Below are 24,432 nucleotides of genomic sequence, written 5' to 3'. Positions count from 1 at the left end.
CCTAAGGTCCATAAGACAGTTGTCCTTTGCCTCTGCATCCCTGGTGTACAGGCAGGACCCATCTTTATATCCGACTAAACACACTAAATCGCCTTACTTTATACATATAATCATCCTGTCAATCACTGTGGGTGACTTTTATCTATCCCTACTTCCTCTCTCGGCCTCTCTCTCTTTAATTTCAACCCAATCTGGTTGCCATTCCTCGAGGGGCAGTGGATGTGCTGCTGTGTGTCTATGTCTGCAGCGACGAAGGGAGAGGAAAAAAATGGAAACGAGTGCAGAGGACTCTGCCCCAGACTGTCCACCAACCTCTGTCTCACACATGTCACAGAGTGACAGGAAATTCCCTTTTGCAAAAGCTCCGGGGGGAAATGATAAAGGGATAAAGAAATGCGAACCAGAAACCCAGTCCTTTATCATTCCCCACCCTTCACTGTCTCCCTTTTTTTATTCCCTCACTAAATACCAAACAGAGAGAGCAGTGGATTCCGCCACTGGCACTGTCATTCCACAGGAGTCAGGGGATATTTACCAAAGTCCGTACAAACAGACTTAATTGGTATTAAATCCTTTACGGCAGGAGAGGTTTTCCCAGTGGACCGTGCATGGAGACAGTTTGGATCATCTAACATATCTAGGAATGCAGTGATCGTAAATCCAGCCAGGTGCTGACAATAATGCTTTGCTAAATCTGCCAGTGTGATGAGAATAGGAGTGCACATCACCTGGGTCACCTGGAGTTCTGATGGTGAACACCAGCGTGCATGTTTCTGATTGGACGAGAGCGCCTGATTCGCCATTTCCTCATGTGTCTTTGTAGCTGAAGAACCGTGCGCATGTTTATGTTTGTGTCATCTCCCAAGTAACACAGACACAGCGTCCCAGCAACACATGGTCCAGCATGTCACTTCCTGGCTATGAACTCTAGACAGATGATTCACTCAGATGCTCCCACAGCATGGACTGGTATAATCTTTTCCTTACTCTCGGTTCTCCCGATGCTTCTCTCGAGTAATAAAAGTCATACTTTAAGGAAACAATATCCTGAGGCCATAAAAAGCCCTTCTCTCAGCATGGAGTGGCCATAAAAATGGCTCTCACCTCCCAAATCTGCAGTGCACGGAGCTCACCCCCCAGTTAAACAGCAACAGACACACACCGAATTGCACACACACCCTTCGGGGAGTCCATCTCTCAGTTTGACATGGACTACATGTGGGATGAATCTAAGGAGAGGACGGGCCGTAGGAATGGACCAAAGCAGGACCTCAGTGATGATAGCGCAGCGACACACTCATCACAGTTACACCGAGAGGAAGCATATTTCTGTCAAGAAGGGATTGCTGTAATTACAACGGTATAAATAGACTTTAATGATTAGTTATTCAGCATAAGAGGTTAGAAGACAGAATCTGTTTCCACAGCTGATGTGGTATCAAGGGTCTAATCTTGAAGTTTACAAGCTTTGATAAGGCTGTAAAATCATGCAAGTGGTTTCTGACGTGTCGATTCACTCTGAAATAAATCTGAATTTTTTTTAAAACAAAAAACCCAAATTGTATTCCGCCAAAAATATTTTTGAAACTGACTGAAAAAAAAAAAAAAAAAAAGGTCACAGGTGCAGCAAAAACTATGAAGAACCTGTTGTTAACAGTGCTGGTCCAAGACTCCTAAAACTATTAGACTGTGAAGACAGGTGCAAACACAATAATAATCTTAATAATATTACATTTACAAATATACACATTTGAATGCACAGCTATGGTACAACCAGATAAATTAGCCTGTAGAGGCAGAATACACACATGCTGTTTTGCTGTTGTTGGTCTTTGTTTTGTGGAGCACAGGCCTTCTCCATGGCTGAGGGGGCATCGTCTAAACACATCACAGCAAGACAAATGACATGAATCACCCCTTCAATCTCTGACTTGGCATTCTGAGAATAACAGTGGCTACAAAGAGAAAATACATCCCAGATGATGGACCAAAAAAAGGGAGTCGGGCGGGTGTGGGGTGAAACTCAGATTCTGTGGGAGAGTCACAAAAAGAGAAAAACAAACAGCAGGAGTGAGCCAAGGGACAGGCTCGCCATCTTGAGTCCTGGATGGGTTAAAGCAGCTGAGATCTGGACTCGCTGTTATTTGCACACATTGACCCACTCTGTGAGACGGCACTCGTCACACAGCACGTAGCAACACCAGTGAAACCTGCAGTTGCAGCGCTCGCTGCGCGTCTGTTTCAGGATGTTGTGTCCTCGGCCGCAGCACAGGGAGCCGCAGCTGTCTGTGCCGTGGCTGGTCTTGTTGCAGATGCGGCCCTGCGTACCTGGATGGTCCACGGCGGCATCACGCTCACAAAAATCTGGGGATTTCTCAAAGTACACAAGCTCTCTGGACATGCTGCGGCGGCGGCCCCCGATGAGTCCCCCCGTGCTCCTGGCACTGTTTCCTGTCCGAGAGTTGAAGACACCGTTGTTCTTGTTCTGTGAGTTGACAAAAATGGCCGACAGGAACTTTTCCTTCAGTATGGAACCCACGAAACGGAACTCGGGAGACACGTGCCAGCAGGTCTTAAACTGACAGCTTCCTGATGTGCCATGACATTTGCACTTCCTCTTCATGTTGTCAGTCACTGTCTGTGTGGAGAGAGATTGTTCGTGTTAATGGACAGTAAACGCAGCCACTGGAGTGGCGGGAAGAAAACAAAATGATCAAGTCATTCACCTGACGTCCCACACGGTTGTTGTGTATCCTCATACGAGCATGGATATCTCTGGGAGACCCGCTGGAGTCCAGCCAGTCCCTGGAGAACCGCTCCCCAAAGCGCACGTCGTGGCTGCAGCCCCCCCACTCCCAGGTCTCCTGCATGGAGCTGAGTTCATCTGGCAAAGGTTTGAGCAGGGCAGAAGGGTGGGTGGAGCGCAGGTTAGCGGGCATGTCGCCATGGCGGCCATTTAACTCCAAGGGTAATGACCGAGTCATGCTCATGCCAACCCCACCCTTCTGAAGGGTCTGCAGCTGCAGCTGCGTGAGCTTCAGTCGGATCTTGTCATCGTCCTGGCGACGCTTGGCCTCGCAGCCACAACCCCTCAGCTTGCCCATGCTGCAGGCCGTGGCCACAGAGTGAGCCACACCCGCTGCCAGCAGAGCCAGGGAGAAAGCGCTCTCTCTGTAACCTGGAAGCAGAAGATCAAAGAGTGGAAGATGAGCGGCTTGATGGGAAAAACATCCTGCATGTGTCTCTGTGCGTGACCTGCAGAGACCGTCTAGAGACTATCATCAGCTTGCCTCAGACTCTCACCCCTGTTGAGGATAGTGTTGTGGTGGGGCAGCTTGCCCAGGCCTTCCAGTGAGGAGCAGTTCCAGCGCTGGTCCCTCAGCTGGTGCTGGCACTCGTGGATGGCCACCTGGATGCCCTGCAGAGCTGAGGCCGTCACGTCAGGGCTCCGGACACACATCCGCATCTGACGCTTGGTGAGGCCGGCCAGCTTTAGGCACACAGAGTTAGGGGTTAGCACTGGATCTCCTGCCACCTTCAGGCTGAGAATGTCATTACACAGCACCCTGGAGGGAGATAGAGTCAGAGGGGGTGGGGGTGGGGGGGTAAGGGAGGAGGTGGTTGGAGGGGTCAGCAGAGGATGTCAGGACTTCATTAGTCAAACTCTAAATTAGTGTGTAATAATGGAGGTGTTTTGGAAATTTACGAAACTCCAAAGAAAACATCTAATCAGTCACGATTTAAGAAACCTCGTCTCGTCAATCTCACCTAGAAGGGGTTTTTCAGATTACACACACGGCAATAAGACGTGTTAATCAGTTGCACACGTATTTAGTTGTCTTGTGCTGATACTGCATAAAGCTGGGAAGAAAACATAATTCCAAACAGATCATGCATCTGAACAGTTCCCAAAGCACAGAGTAAACTGCCAAAAAGCAACTGCGGGACTCGCGCTGAGTCTGAACTCTGCATGGCACAGTGCTGACTTGTCCAAGGCTACACACTCAGTAAATGTTCATCCTGATGTTTTACTGTTGCACTAAATCAATCTGTGAAATCAGGGGCAGATGTTGGACTTAGCAGCTGAAAACGATTTTCTAAAAAAAAAAAGGAAAAGTTGTTTAAAACATACAATAAAAAAACAACGCCTTTGTAGCCAGACCACCGCGTGTACCATCAGCCCCTCAAGTGCACTTACGGTAGGGCAGGTGACATGAGTGCCGCTGCCAAAATCAGGAACTGGTCCCAACGGAGTTTGTTTGATAGCTCCATTTTGTTAAGCTTCTGTCCCGACGTGACATTAAAACCCGTTAATGAACTTCCTGCTCTGAATAAGAATAGGAATTTCGAAAAAAGAAAGGGAGACGAGTGGAGAAAAATCGATGCGCCGCCAAAGAGACCGAGGAGTGAAGACGGAGAGGAGAGAGGAGTTTGGGGGCGAGGGTAAACGGGAGGGGGAGAGGGAGAGACAGAGGGGAGGGGAGAGGATGGGATGCCTCTACAGGCGATTGTTTGAAAGAAATATTGGCCAATATAAAATTCAGATCAACAGTTGATGATTTTATTCAGTCTCAACGCCACGGATCCCTCAGGCGCAAAAGCCTCTCCAGACTTTTACGCACAGACGCTGTTACCCAAAGCTGCGCGAACAAAGTGGGGCAGGAGGTGGGGGGTGTCATGTTCTGGGATAAATCTACAAATACAACACTAAAATAATACTTAAATAAATAGACATTTAAATATGAATGCAGGATTATTTTCTACCATTTAAATGTGTTCAGCGCCACATACATCCAGACCGGATTGTTTTTAAAGACTGTGGTTTGAAATAATGCGTGGGTTTTTAATGATGAATAAAAACAAAGTCAATAAGAAGATTTTGTTCATAAAGGCACAAGTTAAATGATGGGTTTTTTAGGGGGAGGGTCAAGCTGAGGGTTCCACTGTACGACAGGGAGGCAGCAGCAGGCAAGCGGCTCCAAACAGACTCTGCAACAATACTGTTTTTAGGCATGTGGACCCCCCCCCCACCTCACCCCCCCCACTCCTACACCACCTCCACCAGAGCGGCTGTTCCTCATTGTTGTGTTTGAAACAACTTCACTCTGTCACGCCAAAGTCTTTATTTCAGAATATAAAATGATATGCACTCAGAGGTTGCCATTTTTAATGTCGTTATTTGTAATATTATGGAATTAAATATCCTGGGAAACAGTATAACTTCAAACGGATTTGCAAATTTAAATTTAACTTTGACAATGGTAGTATGTAAGGAAAAAAAAATTGGTTGTTTTTTTTTTGTTGTTGTTCCACAACGAAATTGTTTTAACAACAGATCCAGAAACTTTGCTGTAGCTAAAACACCTTTTTAATATTCAATTTCATTAATATAGAATACAATAATATTTTTAATTAATGCTTTAATAAACGTACATTCACCTGAAATTATTAAGTCACGTTTTCAATATTTCACAGTATCTTAAAGTGGACATTGATTTTTTTAAATAATAACTTAAGGCCTCCAGTTTTTTTCAGCAGTCAAATAGAACGTAAGGCAAATGGTTATTTTTAATGTAGGAATAATTAAAATAATTTCTGTATTTTATTTATCTGCAGAATAATGTCAGACCTGCTGATCAAACAGAGTCAAGCCTCGATCTTGATGTTACACAAACATAACAAAAGTTAGACTTCATATTTATACAGATGTTATTAAAATTCTAGTCTGTCTATCAGCTGACAGGACCTGACAGTTCAGACACGTCGGTAAAATTATCTGACGTTCGTTTCTTCCAGCTGAAAGGAGCAGGTGATATTGTCTCAACCAATCAGCTTAACGATCACAGTCAGAGCTTCAGAAATGAAAAGTGAGGGATTTTGATTCCTGACCGGATCTTACTTCTTTTTCTTTCTTTTTTAAAGAGAGAAACCACTGCAGGACCCCGTTAGAATGAACGTGGGTTAGTTTCATAAAATTAAGTTAAAACCCCCCTCGAACACGGTTCTTGGATAGTGACACCAATTCATCTAATCTCCTTCCATTCCCTAAGCTGCAGCAATGAAAAGTGCATTAGCATTCTGTCTTGGCGTGTATATCTAAGTGGCTTAAAAAGTGATTTGAAGTTGATTTGTATATAAAAGGCCCCTTTATCCGGATTGAGGCTCTAATCTGCTCGGTGTCGCATGACTGCTCCAGGAAACCCGTTTGAGCAGCTTCATATAAGGCCAGGAGTATAAACGTAGGATGGCTGTCATTAAAGCCCCTTCTCTTTTTTTCTTTCTTTTTATTTTTTAACAAAAGCCCACTTCCTTTTACTGTCATCTGAGGGGAGAAGGAGGGAGATTATTCCACAAACAGCCGCTGCAGTGACTGACTAATGTGGCACATGCAAATTAAGCGGAGATAAATGTCACATCATGAAACATTTCATCAGGGGAGAGAAACAACACGGAGGAGGTTTTGGGGACATTTACTGTACATTTGCTCCTAGTCAGGGGTTAGATGGCGATGCCGCAAAGTGGCTCAAGCTGTGATTACACTGAGCAACATGTGCGTCGAGGGAGGTCTGCAGGCCAGATGTTTGGACTGGCTTTTAGTCCTGTACTCGTCCCCCTCTTTTTTTCTTCTTCCTGGTTCATCATTCATCGAGGTTCAGATTGGAGACCGTGTTTAATTTCTTCTTGCGTTGTAAAGAAAAACAACAACACTGCCCTGCAGGCAGCGTGAGTTATAGTCGCTTATTTTAGCCTCTTTCTTCGTGCGTAAAAGTGGTTTTCATGCGTTTGCGCGCGCCGTGGGCTGGTAAAAAAGTGCTGGTTACACTACTGTGTATTTGGGCCTCACCCAGAGTTGTTAACAAACATGTCAAAAAGGCACATTTGAGTTCACGGCTGTCCGTTGCACAGATCTAATAGATTTGTTGACTGTAAAAGGAGAGGAAATGTACAGAAATGTCAGTGCACATTTTGGGAGCACGTCTTCAAAAAGGAGGAGGAGGAGATGCGGTTATAGGGAGTGGGCTATTTCAACCAGCGGGTAAAACTGGGCAGATTTAGATGGCTCATATTCCTCTGTAACTGTACTGCACCGTGACACGAGCTGCAGCAGCCGGGAGCAAAGAGCCACAGCATCTGTACCAAACCCAGCCGCACTGGTGCCTTACGCAGGACAGGACGTGGAGTCGGGCACAAGCAAAGGCCAAGTGAGGGGAAAAAAACTCTCAGCTGCACACATTTAACGTGGAAACGATTCTGTGACGACCGTGAGATTCCACATAATATGCGCAACACCGTGGATTGCCCTTTTTTTTATCCCCCTTTCTGCCCAGTTGTGTTTCCTTATTCATTGTGCGCCCTATGAAGAGCATTAACTATCCCTCCCTCCAATCCTATTGAAAGGGCTCCGAAAAAAACAGAGGGAGATGAGAGCAGCAAATCCCTTTTTTATTCCCCTCGTAGCGCTCAATAAGAGAAGAATGTGTTGCCTATCAGTCACCGAGGGGATCAAGTCTTCGGGACTGTCCCACGCGTTCAATGCGCCGCGCAGAGCATCACTGAGAGAGACAGAGTGAAGAAGACAGCAGCAGCAGCAGCAGCAGCAGCAGCAGCATCCAGTCTGGACATCATTTAACAACCTGTCTCCAATCAGGAGCCACTTCGGTCAATTACAGCTGCCTGCTTCTCTCACCTTCCAAGAACTGCCTGGATTGTGTCGCTTGGTGAGTATCGATCCACCTTAACTCTGATCATTTATTGATCATTTTACCTCATTTTAAAATTATTTTTACATTATACTGTACATGTTACTTTAAGAGTAAATGATGTCCCCTACTTGATAACTATGTATTTTTCGCTCATTTCAGTCTATATTTTTTGCACAATTTCGCTGATATTTAAGCATTTTGGGACAATATAGAAACATAATTTGGAGAAAATTAAACGACCTTCTCATCTCTTTCAGTCCGAAGGCACCATGAGGAGTCTGGCGCTGCTGTTAGGAGTGAAAGCCGCTTGTATCCTGCTTGTGTCGTCGCTCTCCGGCACAGGGGCCGTCAACAACAGCGGCCGTTGGTGGTGAGTTGACTGATCACTCTGTGGCGACGCGCTTCATTCATGTGTCGACTCCTTGCCTCGAAGACACTCTTATTAGAGGCAGCTTTTCAACTTTGGGAAGACCGTGAGCGGCGGTTCATTGCGCGCAGTTTCTAATATGTTAGTTTTGGCACCGTGCGTAGAGTCTGCACAGAAGGAAAAAGAGTCACCACATGATATTAAAGACGTGGGATTTCATTTCCACATTACTGACGAACTCAACTACCCTAATTATTAACGTGGTTTAATCCCCGATGTGAAATTCACACAGATTGAGCTTCTTTTTTTTCTTTTTTTTTTTTCCAGATTGAGCTTCTTCTTCTTTGTTTTTTTTCTTTTTTTTTTTTTGCTACCTTCAATTTGTGTACACATCCATTTACGCCCCCGCCTCCCTGTGTTTGCGAGTCATTTCGGTCTTTGTGGTTTTGAAAACAATTCAACATTTTCAGCCCAATCTGGAATACATTAAATATGGATTTATTTTATAGCATATATATATATATATATTCGTGCATGAGGAGAGCATATGTTTTAACCATGGCTCTGTCGATTAACATTCCTTTGTGTGAGTGACCTGAAACAGCACGTTGCATAATATTTTGTTTTGTACTGTCTCTGTGTCGTTTCGCTTCAGTTGAATTGTTGTCTTGCTTGTTTAAAAGTCCATAAACTGTGGGCTGGGTTTGTTGAGGAAATTATTTCAACAAAGTTTTTGTCGTTTTTGTGGTGACATCGGATGGACGGCGTCAGTGTGCTTTTAAATATTGAAAATGTCAGTTTAAATCCAAGAAAATACACAGGAAAAAAGGTTTTTGGAAAGGGGGAACACATTCAAAAATCGAGATCAACAATAATCTTCCAGAGGCTCACCATTCAGCTGCCTGCAGGATCAGACAGACCGAGACACAAACCCACCCAGATTTCTGGATAATAAACAAAAGACATCCATTAAAATGACCTCCAAGAAAAACCCCAGCACATCAAGTAAAAAAAAACTCCAAACAGCCTGTAATCTGAAACAACACACATGATTACTAAAAGCAGTTTATTTTATCCATCTTCAGTAATCCAAAATTGGAAGATTACAGGGATCACAGGTAGTTACTTTCTAACATAGAGTATTTTACTATTCAAACATGTAGAATATGAAGAATATGACCGTTATGACATGGACATATCATCACAATGATTCGTTACTAGCATTAAGCTAATTGTTTACTCTGAATTGAGCATATGTAAACGTGAGGGTGAATGGTATGTGGCCCGGAAATATGTCCAGGGTGTACACCACCCTGTCCAAATGACTGCTGCGATAGGCTCCAGTCAACTTTACCCCCTTAATTAAGCAGATTAGATCATCAATTATTAGACTATTTAAAATTAAATTAAATGTAAAATACAGGAAATGTACATTTTTGTGTAAAAGTTGATATTTGAAAGGAACAAAATAAGTAACGTCTCATGACTGTCTTTAGTTTAGTTTTTTTTATTGGTTAAACAAAATAAACACAAATATATAAATACATAGATGTTATACATATTATAAAGTATATTATGTATAAATAGTAGTATAATTCTAAAGTAGTGGTCAGATGTTGCTTCTGGTCAATTCTGTGTTGATCATAAGTTATAGTTTAGTAAATCACTAGTTGTTCATAACTTCCCAGTATGTAATCCGATTTCTGTCATTACTGCACTCTGAGGAGGGCAGTGCACAGGCTACAGCCCGGCTTGTGGAGTCTCACCTTCTAGCCCTGATGTTGGAACAGCTCGTGTCTCTGTTTGTTACTGTAGTTTACAATACAGGCCGTAATTTCAAAACAGGAGATGCCAAGACATTAGCTTGAGATAGAAGATCACACAAATAGCAATGCAATGCACGAACTGCCAGCCCCTACCAGTCTGAATTCCTTTGTCCTTGTGTGTTGTGCCAGGGGTATTGTCAATGTGGCCTCCTCATCCAACCTCCTGACCAATTCCAAAAACGTGCAGTTGGTCCTGGACCCCAGCCTGGCCCTGCTGAGTCGACGCCAGCGCCGGCTGATTCGCCAGAACCCTGGCATTTTGCATGCCATAGCTGCTGGGCTGCACACTGCCATAAAGGAGTGCAAGTGGCAGTTCCGCAACCGCCGCTGGAACTGCCCGACCACCCACAGTCCCGGAATATTTGGCAAAATTGTCAATCGTGGTGAGTCCCTTTCTCGTCGTTCGCACCAGACACTCGGAAATATATATTTCTTTTCAGATAATGCAATCTCACATGGACATTACAATGGAACTCTCCTATAATGTCTAATGAAATGGTCTGATGTTGTTTCTTCAGGTTGCCGAGAGACTGCTTTTGTATTTGCAATTACCAGTGCAGGGGTCACCCATGCTGTGGCACGTTCATGTTCAGAAGGGGCCATTGAGTCCTGCACTTGTGATTACCGCCGTCGGGGCCCTGGGGGGCCAGACTGGCACTGGGGGGGCTGCAGTGACAACGTGGACTTTGGTCGGATGTTTAGCCAGGAGTTTGTTGACTCCAGTGAGAGGGGCAGGGATCTGCGCTACCTCATTAACCTGCACAACAATGAAGCCGGCAGAATGGTAAGCTTCTGATAGTCACACCTCTCATTGTTGGTCCAAAATATATCCATACATCAGTATTGACGTGTTAATCTGAAATCCATGTCAACCCTGTATGCAGACTGTGTCTTCAGAGATGCGTCAGGAGTGTAAATGCCACGGCATGTCAGGATCCTGCACTGTTCGCACCTGTTGGATGCGACTGCCCAGCTTCCGCACAGTGGGAGATTTCCTTAAGGACCGCTTTGATGGAGCATCCAGAGTAGTGTATGCCAACAAAGGAAGCAACCGTGCGTCTCACAGAGCTGACCCGCGCCACCTGGAGCCAGAAAACCCGGCTCACAAGCCTCCGTCTGCCATGGACCTGGTCTATTATGAGAAATCACCAAACTTCTGCTCCTACAATGGCAAAACTGGCACTTTGGGAACCTCCGGGAGAACATGCAACAGCTCCTCTCCTGGCCTGGACGGATGTGAGCTGCTGTGCTGTGGACGTGGGTATAACACCCGGACAGAGACTGTGACTGAACGCTGCCACTGTACCTTCCACTGGTGCTGCCATGTCAGCTGCTTGAACTGCACCAGTACACGAACGTTGCACCAGTGTCTATGATCACAGCTGGGAAATATTAGTTGTACTTTTCTATATATTAAAATTTCAAAGATGGACATTTGGTAAAGATGTTAGGGAGAACCCCAAAATATTCCAGGTAAATAAACTTATACAGGGAAATTTAATACAGCCAATCAAACAAAAGGAAGCACAAGTGCATGACATGAGGTATAAAGGATATATTTGTTTGTTTTTGCCCTTATGAGAATAAATATAGTATTTTGTTTTTAACCTTTATGTAGATTCGAAATGGAAGGATTAAGACTGTGGATTGATATAAAAAAGGCAGGAAATTAAGTTCTAGTACATGTACTTTTTACCCAGTGATTATAAAAAAGAGAAATTAATTTTCTACTCTACTAGTTCATAGGACGGAATTTGAAGAAATTCCTACTATGTCCATTAAATATTTACATTCTCTGTTTTGGCGACGGCATGGTCCTGATGCGACATGATAGAGATCAGTGCAAGTACAATAGAAAATGACTGAACAAATATAAGTGACGCAAATTCATTTGAATGTATAATCAAAGCACTGAAAGACTAGATGCCATTTGCCAAATGAGATGAGAAAAAACATATGTTCAACATCAGGCTAGAGGCTGCAAAACGCAGCTTTGTTTCATAAAAAAAAAATAAAGTGAAGTAGCCTCTGCAGAAGAAATCATATTGTATACCAGCTAAGCGAACCAAAATACTGTAAATACTAAGATATATGATTATATTTATGATGATGTCTCTTGTACGTTTGCTGTATGATTAATGCACATGTCAGTGGCTGGAGAACATGGTATCATTAGGGTCAAGTCAGGAAGTATTTGATCTCATGTCTTTTTCTATTTTTGGTGTAACGTAGCGGACGCAAACCCCAATCCCACTAGAAACACTACACTTTGATTTCTCTGCTTGTTTTCTCTTATGAACAAAACTTGCGTTTGGTCATGCACTGAATATTTTACTTTTTTTAATTTTTATTTTGTACATATGAAATATTTATTTCTGGGAATTTTTTATACTGTCATAGAGAGATGTAAGTGAAGACAATTTTAGATTTTAATTAAAAAGATTTAGGTTCCACTTTTGTATTGTATGATAGGATAATAAAGTCTATATTTTCAATTAAGCTGCCCTTCTGAATGTGTCAAAAGATGCCATTATGTCTGGTGCAGTTTGTGTTTGAGATAGTTTTGACAACCAACAAAGTGAACATATAAGCCTATCCCTGGGTGTCCTCCGCCTAATCCTATTACCACCACCAAAGCAGCTTCTTTCCACAGCTCACAAAACATCCCTGTATCTGTGCTCCCAACCACAGGGACGGCCCCGGCTTATCCAGCCACATACCTTATGTTATACAGGATTTTACTGCATTGAATGCTTTGCTTCATTTGTATAATGTCAAAGAGAGAATTGAAAAAAAAAAAAATCATAATGCGAAAATGAATGCTCCCCAAACCCCTGGCAACCTGACTAACCACAGGAGTTTGGAGAGCGCTGCACTTTCTTTAGAGCCTACCACAGCACAGAAGCAGCCGGGTCATCCACACAGAACAAAGTGGAGACACTGTACGGCCACCAATACACAGACGCACACACACACACACACACATAAGGTCCTTATACCAGACCAACACAGCTGTCGGGTCACACAGGGTAAGACAAAATGGACCAAAGAGAGGGCTGAAAATGAACTGTTCAAATCTGTAACATCTGTGTTGTTCTAACAGAGCGAATACGTCGGATCGTGAGACACTTGGTGTAAAAGTAGTGAAAGAGGTAAAGGTCATTTAACCCTGAAAAGTGTTCAATACAATAAGATGTGGTTTAGAGAAGACTCTGATAACGTGAGGAAATGAAAGAAAATCACTGCCAATTATAATGAACAGAATACAGCAAGAAATTGTCATTAGGTCAAACAAACCATAAAATACCAACCGTCTCTACGAAGAGAAGAAATACCATGAAAAAAAAACATTATTTTTTAAAAAAATTACAAAGCTTTTTCTCTACATCTGTTCGTTTTGAGACAAAAATATTGGATGGAGTGAGCTTAAAAGATGTTGCCAAGCTTCAATAAAATTAAGAAATGTTTATTTAAGTTTGGTCCAAATTTTGATAATTGCTCAATTTTAAAATGGTTACGACAACAATTAATGATCAAATAAAAATATAACAGTGATCAAGGCTTGACAAAGGCATAAATGAAAGAAGTTGTCAAAGCTCTTGGAGTTGCCTGACAGAAAAATGGAACATGTTTTATTGTAAAATTGGTTAACTTTTGGAACGATTTGTTTAAGACCCATTAAACTTAGCCCATATATAAATTATATATATACATATACATATATTTATGTTCATCTGACAAAATTGCTTCCTTGTGCTGTGAGCTAAAGAAACATGTGCTAATGCTTTGGGGGAAATTTGAGAACAAATAGTATCAACAGTTGCCCATACATACAACTGTTAGTTGCCCATATGTGCAACTATAGTGTTAGCCTTTAGCCAACACTAAAAGCAGAAGGTAGTGTTCATATAACATTTAACACTAAAAAAAGTCTGTAGAAGTCATTATATATGTTGCTTATTACTAGCTGACTCATGCTAAAGCTAATGGCAAGCACATCGCTAGAACAAGCAGGTCGAAGAAGGCCACAAGGAGGGTTCCATTTATATAGGTCCAAAAGGAAGTTAAGCAATGGTTGCACACTTAGCTGACTGTAGTATAAGCAGAAGCCCCGTCGGGTGAGTTCCTGCCGCCTTAACTTGTTTATAGATTTACAATGTCATTACAATCAGCTGCAACCCAATGTTTTTATTTATGTTCAATTATCAAGTCATAGGAATGAAAGCTTTAAACTTTGTTTTAAAACGTAGACGTTTACAAAGCAGCAGGACTTTCATCCTACAAAGTACGATTATTATCACCTTTTATAATGGAGTCAGACAAACATCTGTTAACCAGTCATTTCCCCGCTAGTGCTTGAAAACGGAAAAACTGGCAGTATCCAAGTCAAACAGCCCAGCTGTGTTGTAAGTGTAGCCTGACTTCACCAACATACTGACGGTTGACAGCTAATTGCAGATGTGTGGAAAGTAACGTTGACGGAGAAAGTGAAGTCCAATTTAAAAAAAGAGGAGCCACGGGTTCAAAAACCCAAGTGTGAGAGTAAGGTGGGAGAGTTGGTATAGAGTGAGTGGAGGGGGTGCTGCCTGTGGGAGTGCTGAAGAGTCAGTGATAATTAGCTCAATTAGTGACAAAGGCAGTGTAATAAATACCGACTTAGTGTCTGGGTCCCTGCTGGCCTCTCTCTGCGCGGACTGCGATGTGGCCCTGGCCTGACGGACAATTCATTAAACTGACAAAATACCCCACCGTCCAGGCGTGACGCAGCGAGTTAGCCCCCTACAGGCCCTGCTCATTGTTCTAATTGTCTGGGCTGGAGTCACTTTGTGGCCGCCTCCTCCTTTACCCACCCCGCCATCACACTCTGCCTTCAGAAAGCCCATGGAGTTAATGCCCCTACCTTACTCTGTAAGTAGGTGATCGGCAGGTTGGAAAAAAAAGGCAGTAAGAGTTCCTTAGGGTGGGGCAGCTGGTGGGGGAGGCAGTGGGATTAGCGAAAGGAGGTTGCCTGGGAGTGCTGGGAGCAGCATTGATCGGAATGTAGGAGAGATGAGTCCAGAAGCTCGGATGCGGGACAAAGCGAGAGTTAATAAGGAAAGATTGAAGGGGCTGGCGACAATGGGCCGCCACCCGAGTCGAGATGAAATTGCTTCCGAGGATTATTGGGAGACGGTGTGAGCGTTGTAGGCTTTTTGTGTGAGTGTGTGTTTGGTTGGGCATTTGTGTGTTTGTGCTTCAGTGTGTGTGCAGGGCAGGGGGAGAGCTGGATTGATGGTTGCCCCTCTGGTTGGGGAGCAGGGGACCAGGGGAGGCTAACCGGCTGTTCCCACAGTCTGTTCTGCTGCAGCCACCTTTGACACACGGGGCTGCCAGGCGGTGAGCAGGCAGCCACGGTAAGAAGGGCACAAACAAAAACAACTGCTCCGCTACAACAAAAAGTCAGTGTCTTCGGAGAAGCCAGTGGACACGCACAGGCTGGAGGTGAGGGTGTCAGGAGGGGAGGGTCGGGGGGAGGGAGGGGGTGTAAGTGGAAGAATAAAAAATGTACAGAGATTGCAAAAACTTGTACAGTTGAGTCGCATTTTTGGTATGGATCCTGTCAGCCTCTTCATTGCCAATATCTCCACACAGTGACACAGTCTGACGACAAGCAGATGCTGCTTACTCATGATCAGAATGTCTGCTTCATCACATTGTTAGCGCAACTTTTTATGCAGCAGCTCTTGCTTTATGAGCTGAAATGTCAAAAACATTTATGTCCCGGGGCTCAGTAACTGTCATGTGGCCAACTTCCATCCATGTTCCCTTTTACCAGCAGAACAGATTCATTTGCTGTTTTCAGGACCTCTGACTTGAGGACCGACACAACAGCAGGAGAGTGTCAAAGTTAATAGAACCATTTTTCAAGGGTGTTCCTGATTTAGGCTTCTGCAGGAAAACAGTTTTTTACTGTCCCACATTGTTCCCCCAACAATAATGCAGCCATGTGGTCAATCACTGGAGAACATGCAGAGAAGATGATATGGCATAATGAAGGCACAGCAGCTTCACATTAAAATTCCTGCTAAATTGTGGAAAAAAATCTTTGCCCGTTGGGTGGAGTTGGCTTTAATTTGAAGGGCGTACGATAAAGAATTCAGAATTGGGTTTGGGTCACCGCACAGAATGATAGGCTGCTCAAAGTGGTTGTGATGGACAATGTAGCGTGGCTTGCATCTGGCACACAATGCTGATTTGACTTCTGCGCTGCCCCAACATTTCATTGTAATCCTAGCATTTGATAATGGTCCAAGTTCCAATTAATTAGGGCATTGTTATGACAGGAACACCCTAACACTGTTCACACAATAGGAAGCATTTGTTTCGGTGCCACTAAGTGACCACAGGACTATTATGTAATAGGATATGCATTTACGGCCTCATCACAGGCACACATTGCATAAATAATTACAATCAATCTAAACTCACCTAAAGTTACAAATAACAGCCATGTGGATTAGCGGTGGTCAGTCAGATGGGTCAGATTTACTCAACGCAGATTTATAGGAAACAATGAAAAGAGCATGAGTGTGTGTTTGTAAGTGCACACTCTCCAACTAGTGTGTGTGTGTGTGTGTGTGTGTGGGTGTGTGGATGGCAGCTGGGAAGCAGACACGGTCCAGGAGAATCATCCCCTAGCAACTGACCTTTTCAGCAGATGGCACCTCCAGAGTAACAGCCACCCAGCATCACAATGGCTGTGGCCTCCTAACATCTCCATCACTTCATCATCTACCGGCCTGACACAACCTGTCACACAGGAGCCAGGGAAGGTTGTATTCATCCCGGCACTTACTCACTCAAGTGCCCTCTGCGTTTTATCCTCTCGCTACGAGTCCGAAACATTCCTCACATGCCAGAAATAGACTGCAGTTGGCCGTTCCTGTCTTTCCAGGATATGAAGCAGTGCCGTCGAGGAGATGAGATGGATTTAGTAGAGACACGGTGGATACTCTCGGCCGTTTGCAAACCTCCAGACACTCTCTAACCACTATTTTCCGTTGTTGGGTTTTCTGCACATAGTGAGTCAGGGTGGGAATGTGGACAGACCACTTGACCACGGTGAGCAATCAGTATGATGTCTGTGGTCAGACTCGGTGCCCCTGTGGAGCGAGATGGAGAGCGAGCCCTGCAGTTATGATGGGAGGGATGTAACTCTGTAGAGTTTGTGCGTGCATGCGTGTTTGTTTGGGACATGACAGCACACTTCACATATGTATAAAGATATTTGTAGCTGGTATTCACTCACTCAGCCTGTCTCTCCTCTGCTCACACATGCCGTCTCATTGGTTCACTCTCAGAGTGATGTCTTTTTCCTGGTAGTGTCTCACTGGTTGTCTCAGAGTGATGTCTTTTTCCTGGTAGAACAGTTGGAAGCTCAGACTCAGTGAATGAATATTCATTTTTTTGCAAAAATAAATGGCAACAGGTTCACACGGTGGTAGAAGACATGTTTTCCGTGTCTGTGTGTGGTGGGACTCTTCAGTTTCCTCTCACATGGCCTCTATGTGTGGCCATGTGATGAGCAAGTGAACTGTCCAGTGTCTACCCACCCTCACCCAATGATTACTGAACTGTTTTTTTGTTTTTTTGGAAGTCAGAATTGACCTGAATGAAACATCACCCAAATTGAAGTTAAGGCGTTGGTAACAGGACTGTCTTGGTTTCGAGAAGACATTTCACCTCTCACCCAAGATGCTTCTTAAATTCAAACTGACTTCTGAACAATCCTGGTACCAGAACGTCTTCTATAAAGACAATCCAGTTGCTTATGTTCTAAATGCATCAGGTAAAATGGAAACGCCAACAGAGGTGAAACCAACAGTCTGAAACAACACCCCAACATTTACACAACGGGACAAGTTTCAACACTAATCCAAGATCTTTGTCTGGATAAGAACCACTGATTGGTTGAAGCAACATCATATCAGCATTCTTCTTTTGTCACCAAAATTCAATTTTTTCAACTCTCTCTTTGACTTTCCAATGGGATTCGACACAGTCACACATCGCACGTCTGCGAACAACTGAAAAAAAAAACCCTTCAGATACCTCTGGGTAAGAACAATTCCCCTACACGGAGATAAAACTCTCTTATCCCTTATCATCTGGAAGACAAGACAAGAAACAAGTGACACATCGGAATCGATCCGATTGGTTAGCGAAGTGCGTTCGCTGGAAAATGGTGCGTCAGAGTGTGATTTTCAGCCACAGTATATTCTTTTGCTAGCAAACATGGTAAATGGTCCTGTAAACAGAGCTGTAATGACAGGGACAGAGTTTGGGAAAAGGACAACCAACAGTAGAGTATGTTTACAGTCCTCTGACAGCGCCTGGGTGCAGCACAGCATATGAAATATGGGCGCAAACTGATGGAATCCGTGTGACACAAGGTTTGCCTGTGCATAATTTCACCTGTCAGCAGGGATGAAGCCTGAAATTAATTCCAATCAAGCGGCCCAGTCAGTGATGAACTGCAGCAGTTTGTGTCTGGCTCCATGGAATGTTAACACATTCTCCTCATCTGAATGGATCTGTGTGAAACTGTGGAGAATTGGATCAGAATATGTGACATTTTTGAACACTGCTATTGTTTCCTTTGCCGAGATGTGAGGTCATTTTTACAACTCGGCGAAATATGATTGAATTTCTGCGAGTCAAAATGACAACAGTCTGTATTGTCAGCCATCAATAAAATATGATTCAGATCATTTTCTTAGCAGTTGGACCATCTTGACATGATCTGGACCACAGTGCTGAGAAATGTCTGGAGGCTCACAGCCATTATCTTCTCATCATTTACTGATACTGCTGGAAACAAAAGCAGTAAAGCTCAGTTTTTGGTTTTAATTACATCTTGTGTTTTACAGCGACAGTGGGCAAAGGCTCAGCAGTGACACAGCAGTACAGGAATGTTTATTTGCTGCAGTTTGGGAGCCGAGTGGCTATGACACATTCCTGTGTCACCGACTGTCCCGCTCAAAGACACTCATTCACACGCTGGCGCCTCCATGGACGCTTCACAACGACCGTACAGACGTACGCAACTCTACGGTGTCCTTCACATGTCCAAATCATTTTGCACCTAGTATCTTGCACTGAATCAGTAGACATTCCCATAGTGCATGTTCACACGTAACACGTCAGTGCGACATGTCGTAACTGGTAAAATACTTCCTGTGTGTCACTGGGTATGAGTTTCGTACAGTTATTCACACACCAGTCCAGATCCAGTGGAATCTCTGTGCACATGTATGGGCAAGAATCTGCCGATACAACGCGTATCACAATACAGGGGCAACGATATTGTGATACACTGCGATACTTTAGGCGTGACGATATATTGAGGTTTTTGGGGTTTTTCATGAATTGTAGGAGAACTGTCAGCAAAGTAAACACCCAAGAAACCCCACCAAGAAATCAACGCAAAATAAAATACCATGAATATTTGAATTGTTAATAATAGTAATAAAAAATCAAAACAGCACTGTGGAATATAGATACAATATCTTGAAATGAAATATCGCGATATATCGGTGTATCGATATTTTTCTACACCCCTAGTATGTATTAGCATGTATTAGCAACTGCTCCCACCTCTCCATCTTCCCATCCTGCATTGCTATCCATCATCCCCAGCATCTGGCAGCCAAAGCCTGTAAAGAAGACATTTCTCTTGGCAAGTGCTTTTACAGGCAGTGACAGAGGGGACAGCCAACCACTAGAGCCACACACTTCCAATCTACATGCATACTGAGAACCGCTTGCATAACAGAACCACCCCAGTCGCCCTCTCTCGTGCTCCATCAAAACACACATTTCTGTCTCTGTGTCCCACTCATTCTCGTAAGAACACACACTCGTGCAACACTGCGGCCACCCGCCCTTGTCTCTCTCGCTGTTAGCAATATACTCACCCAGACTTTGAGGGCTAATCACTTCCAGAGCCAGAATTATTTGAACAACAACAATGCCAGCAGCTTTTTAATACTCTGACTTCACTTAATGTTCTGTCTAGTAGCGCAGCAGTGGTTAAGCTGAGGACACACAGCAAGATGAGTTCCCAGATTCTGCCCATGATTTTCACTTGGGCAAAGTTTGCAACAGTCTGCAGTGGGTGACATTCAGCATGGCTGGCTAGCACAAAAGGTGTATGAGGGGACCCAGCTACAGTTTGAATATGGAGGAAGTCAGACAGTGTGAACTCATCACTGAACCAAATGTAAACACGTGTTGCCAACATTCAATAAAAAAGAGGGGAAGATACAGGAAATATCATCAGACAATGACAGGAAGTAGCGAGATATTTACTGTGTATATAAAAAAGAGTGAGAACAGTGAGGGAGGAAGAGTGCAAACAAAGTCAGTCTTGACCACAGAAATGGAGAAGAAATTAATGGAGCTACGTCAGTGATACAACGGCCTATACAACGATGGTCGCACTGAAGACCTCAAGAGAATTTTTACGACACATTAAGACAAATCATAAAGTCTATGGTCACTCATCAAGGTCAGTTGTGCAGTGTGTGACCTCTAGTCTGTAAGTTGTCATAAAACCTAGTGTTTACAAAAGCGTTAAAAACTTAAATCAGCTTCAGGTGACTTTTCTGTGACATTAGACAGGAAAGTCAAATACTGTACATCTATTAAAAAACAACTCACCTAACCACTGTTATAAATGTGAGGCTGAATGGATGATGTCCACTGGTGGTCCAGGGTGGGCTTGTGATTTGTGTCCAGAACCTGAGGCCCCTAAGAGGATGAAGAGATGATTCTTTTTAAGATGTCACAGCCAAAGTCAAAAGTGCAATGTTAAATTACATACAAAATCCTTTGGCAATGTCAGTATTTAGGAGTAATATATAACATGCAAAGAGGACACTGAACCATCAACCCTGTCATGAAAATACTGAAAGATTAACAGCCTTCATTGGGTGCACCTGCATTTATGTCCTCGATTAACACTCGGCTGCCAAACAATAAACACATTCTTTATATATTAGACCTGACACAATAAGTGCATTAACTAATATCACATGCATATTGTATGAACAATTCGAGGAACAGCTGCTGTGGCTGCTTCTCTGAACTGAGGGCGTGTGAGAACAGATTGTTTGTCTTGGCTGGTGCTTGCAAACTTTTCTGGCACCTGGATCATCCGTTAGCTGATAGACTAATTGATCTGATTTTGATAGGCTACCAACTTCACATCTGTATAAATGCCAGGGTTTTTCCATCATAAATTATTCGGGATATAAACATACTTGTTTCATTACGGCTTGATTTGTTTTAATATGACACATTAATAGTTGGCTTATGGAAAATTGAGGTTAGAGGGGAGAAAAAGGTTTACTTCGACTTGTGTTGACACATTTTTTTCAAGGTAGATAATCTTAATTTTGAGAATGTTGTGTTAAATCCTTGTGAAGTACATTTGAATAGCATTTTAAATTATTTGTAATGTTGTTTATGCAAACACTTACTGTTTAGCTATACTTTTGGAATAGAACTTTGCTGCTTATGCTTTTTCTGACACCAAATAGTTGCATTTTCAGCATTTGAGCTCACCTTAACAATTCATTTTAAAGCTTAGTGTATAGTACCACTTGTTAGGCCTGTGCCAAGACTTGTCAGTTTAAACAATTAAACTATTAGACAGAGCAACTGTGCTACAACAGCAATTTTTTAAAAAAAAAACAACTTTTCACTACGTGATTACATGAGTTCTGAGAAACACATTGATCAAAAATTGACGTAATTAATTTGTTTCTGTTTACTGTAATTTGTATGGAGTTAATTATTGTACAAATGCTGCCAATGACACCGGTAAAAAGCTGGTTTGTTTTCAGCGTTTATTACGCCCTCTGGTGATTGGTTGTTATACTGGCTCCATGGAGTCATAAGTAACTCGTCATCATGCTGTGTTATAAAAGGCTGACATCTAACGGTGTTGGTGTGACAATACACACACTTCCTTCTGACAAAATTGCCGTAAACAGGTGCATTCCATTTGCACCTATCGTTAATCATCCTGACCTGAGTTGAGTTCAGGATGATTAAACTCGGACGTTAAAATATTACAGAGGAAATGCTTAAAACATAGGAAGGTGTTTATTATTATTATTATTGAATAACTCAACTAACAAATGACAAACTCGGTTCCAACTTTCCAACTTCGTTGGTTTGACTAAAATAGCATCACTGTAGACGTAAACATCTGTTACGTAATAAAATAGCTAAAAGGAAAGCTAAGAGGAAAATAAGAAAGCAGGGCAAAACAAAAAAGACAGACAAATAAAAATAATAACAATAATGGATAATGGAATAATGGAAAAGCCCACAACGGTGTTATGCGAGTTTCAACTGCGCCGTTAAATGTGTTCATTTCCTAAATAAGAAGGTGCGCTACTTCGATTCTTCCTCTCGCTATAACATGACTTCCGGTTTCCCTTCCCTCGTTTAGAGGCCTGGGGTACACATCTCACCAGGGAAACGAACATCGATACAACACCGTAAACTCATTTATGCAGGCAGGAAAAAAACATTACTTTGTACTTTTGGAGATCGTGGCGTAAAGTCACTTAACTGTACTACCGACATTGATTTTAAAAAATTCTTACCAAAATGACAACAGAGTAACCTTAAATCTGAATATAAAGCGTTACTAGGCTGCAGCTGTTCAAAATATGCAAATGTCCACGCACAAAAGGACCACACCAACATCCTACCGGCGACAGGTAAACAGTTCTTTGCCTATGACTTACCGAAAAAGACACAAAGCTGTTTTAAGTTTTATAATTTCCCACCTTTGTTCAGCCGTGACCTTCTCCACACACAGAAACAAGTAGAAACATTTAAACCGACTACACTTTCAACTTTAACCTCTGCAAAACAGCTTCGTAAAAATACGGATCGCCTAAAGGGACATGGGGGAGGGGGGAATAAATAAGTAAAAAATACTTTTAAGTTTCAGGTGAGCGACAAAATGTTCATTTGCCTCCGTGTCCCCTTAGGGGCTCCGTAGTATAACGTAAAATATATTTTTTTAACGTAACTTTTTGTTCTTTACAGTTCCCTGTTGAACTGTAAACAGTACCATGTTACATTATAAACAAATTTAAACTATTGTCAAGTGACATTTTGTATTTTTGTCAGAGGAAGTCTGTGCAGGTTAAAAACGTTTTTCTAAATATATTTTGAAATCAGTTGTTAAAAGTAACAGACAGGCTAAAAAAAGAATGACCTTAAATAGACAAAGAGTACTGGTATGGGATGGGTATTTTTAAGGTATTTTTATGAGTTGGTAAATGTAGGCTGTACGTATGGTAAAAAAAATGAAGCAGAGATTCTCCTGACACACAGTTTAGAATCAGTTATGAAATTTAAAAGCAATTGTATGGCTTCTTACATATACTTAGTTCCGACTTTTTTCTGTTTCCATTCACTGTAGGATTCCGTGTAGGAATTAGCGTGTGGGTGTAACCTGCACCTGTGTTCCACTACAAAGGGGAAAAAAAGGTCAACCAGAAACAGAAAACAGATTCTGTCGCACAGACCCAAAGGTCACGTTTCACTCAACACGTACATTTTGGATGGTGATTTTTTTTTTCGTGCAACAAACAGCCTCACATTATAAAAGTACTTTTGAAACAAGTCGTAGAGGTTTAATCATATTTTTGTAGAGTGATTGTGAAGTCCTGTACAATTTTATATTATATAAAATATATTATATTTTTATATTATAAGGCTTACAATAAGTGATGTGACAGGTTTCTGTACTTTTCTCCCACACATTTATTTATTTTTATCACAGTCCTGTGGGTTTTTTTTGTATTGTATTGTATTACGTTAGGTGAGATCTGAATTCAGTATGATGTAAATAAAAGACTCGTTATCAGTATGTATTGTATTATTTGGTTTTTATATTTGTAAAGTACTTCATGTAATGAATACATTCTATGTTCTCCTCTCTTCTTTTCTAAATACTGACTGCGGGACTGATTTCTCCAAAGAAAAAAAAGCATCTCTCTGTCACTTTTGACCATGAATGAGCTATGTGAAACAGAATTTCTTTATAATTATTATTATTATTATTAGTATTATCATTATAATTAATAGTACAAATTTTAAATAAGGTTTTGATTTACTGTGCAAAACAAGGTTGGTAGTAATGGATTTAAACCTTCAAATTGATAATAATCAAGTGAATAATAAATGTATGCAACAATAAATATAAATAGATTTATATGATTTTGTTTTTAAAGCAGATTTCCTGCTTTGTACGATATGCCTTTTGACGTATAATAAACTGCTCTGTATGGTTTTCTAATTGCATGAGTCCATATAAATGGAATTTCCTTTCTTTGAAAAAATGCAGCACGATCCAACAATAGGTGAGACTGTTTTACAATAAATGTAACTTTATTGACAGTAAAAAGTCTTGAGAATATCGAGGGGCACGCGTTTGTAACTGCAAGAACGACTGTGAAAGCAACGT

General features: G+C 42.3%; 2 protein-coding genes and 1 long non-coding RNA gene across 4 annotated transcripts; 1 reads left to right on the top strand and 2 right to left on the bottom strand.

Moving 5' to 3' along the window:
• Positions 1-1,352: 1,352 nt before the first annotated feature.
• Positions 1,353-5,084, bottom strand: wnt10b (wingless-type MMTV integration site family, member 10b). Its single transcript, XM_008318881.3, has 4 exons — positions 4,199-5,084; positions 3,304-3,566; positions 2,727-3,178; positions 1,353-2,638 (listed from the first exon to the last, which is right to left on the bottom strand). The coding sequence occupies exons 1-4, from the start codon at positions 4,270-4,272 to the stop codon at positions 2,141-2,143; spliced, it is 1,287 nt and encodes a 428-aa protein (XP_008317103.1). The 5' UTR covers positions 4,273-5,084; the 3' UTR covers positions 1,353-2,140.
• Positions 5,085-5,551: 467 nt separating this feature from the next.
• wnt1 (wingless-type MMTV integration site family, member 1) lies at positions 5,552-17,243 on the top strand. Its single transcript, XM_008318879.3, has 5 exons — positions 5,552-7,718; positions 7,961-8,073; positions 10,026-10,279; positions 10,415-10,680; positions 10,781-17,243. Exons 2-5 carry the CDS (start codon positions 7,973-7,975, stop codon positions 11,270-11,272), a joined length of 1,113 nt encoding a protein of 370 aa, XP_008317101.1. The 5' UTR covers positions 5,552-7,718; positions 7,961-7,972; the 3' UTR covers positions 11,273-17,243.
• Positions 11,012-23,390, bottom strand: LOC112487637 (uncharacterized). 2 transcript variants are annotated; one of them, XR_003050924.1, is made up of 3 exons: positions 22,700-23,390; positions 20,598-20,687; positions 11,012-11,145 (listed from the first exon to the last, which is right to left on the bottom strand). It is a non-coding gene; the product is annotated as an uncharacterized LOC112487637 (long non-coding RNA). The 2 variants fall into 2 exon arrangements; XR_003050925.1 differs by having other exon boundaries at positions 22,742-23,390.
• Positions 23,391-24,432: the final 1,042 nt, after the last annotated feature.

Source organism: Cynoglossus semilaevis, chromosome 10 (genome assembly GCF_000523025.1).
Source record: "Cynoglossus semilaevis isolate Cse_v1.0 chromosome 10, Cse_v1.0, whole genome shotgun sequence".
In the NCBI taxonomy this organism is placed as follows: domain Eukaryota; kingdom Metazoa; phylum Chordata; class Actinopteri; order Pleuronectiformes; family Cynoglossidae; genus Cynoglossus; species Cynoglossus semilaevis.
This window is presented reverse-complemented; position numbering and strand designations above follow the sequence as displayed.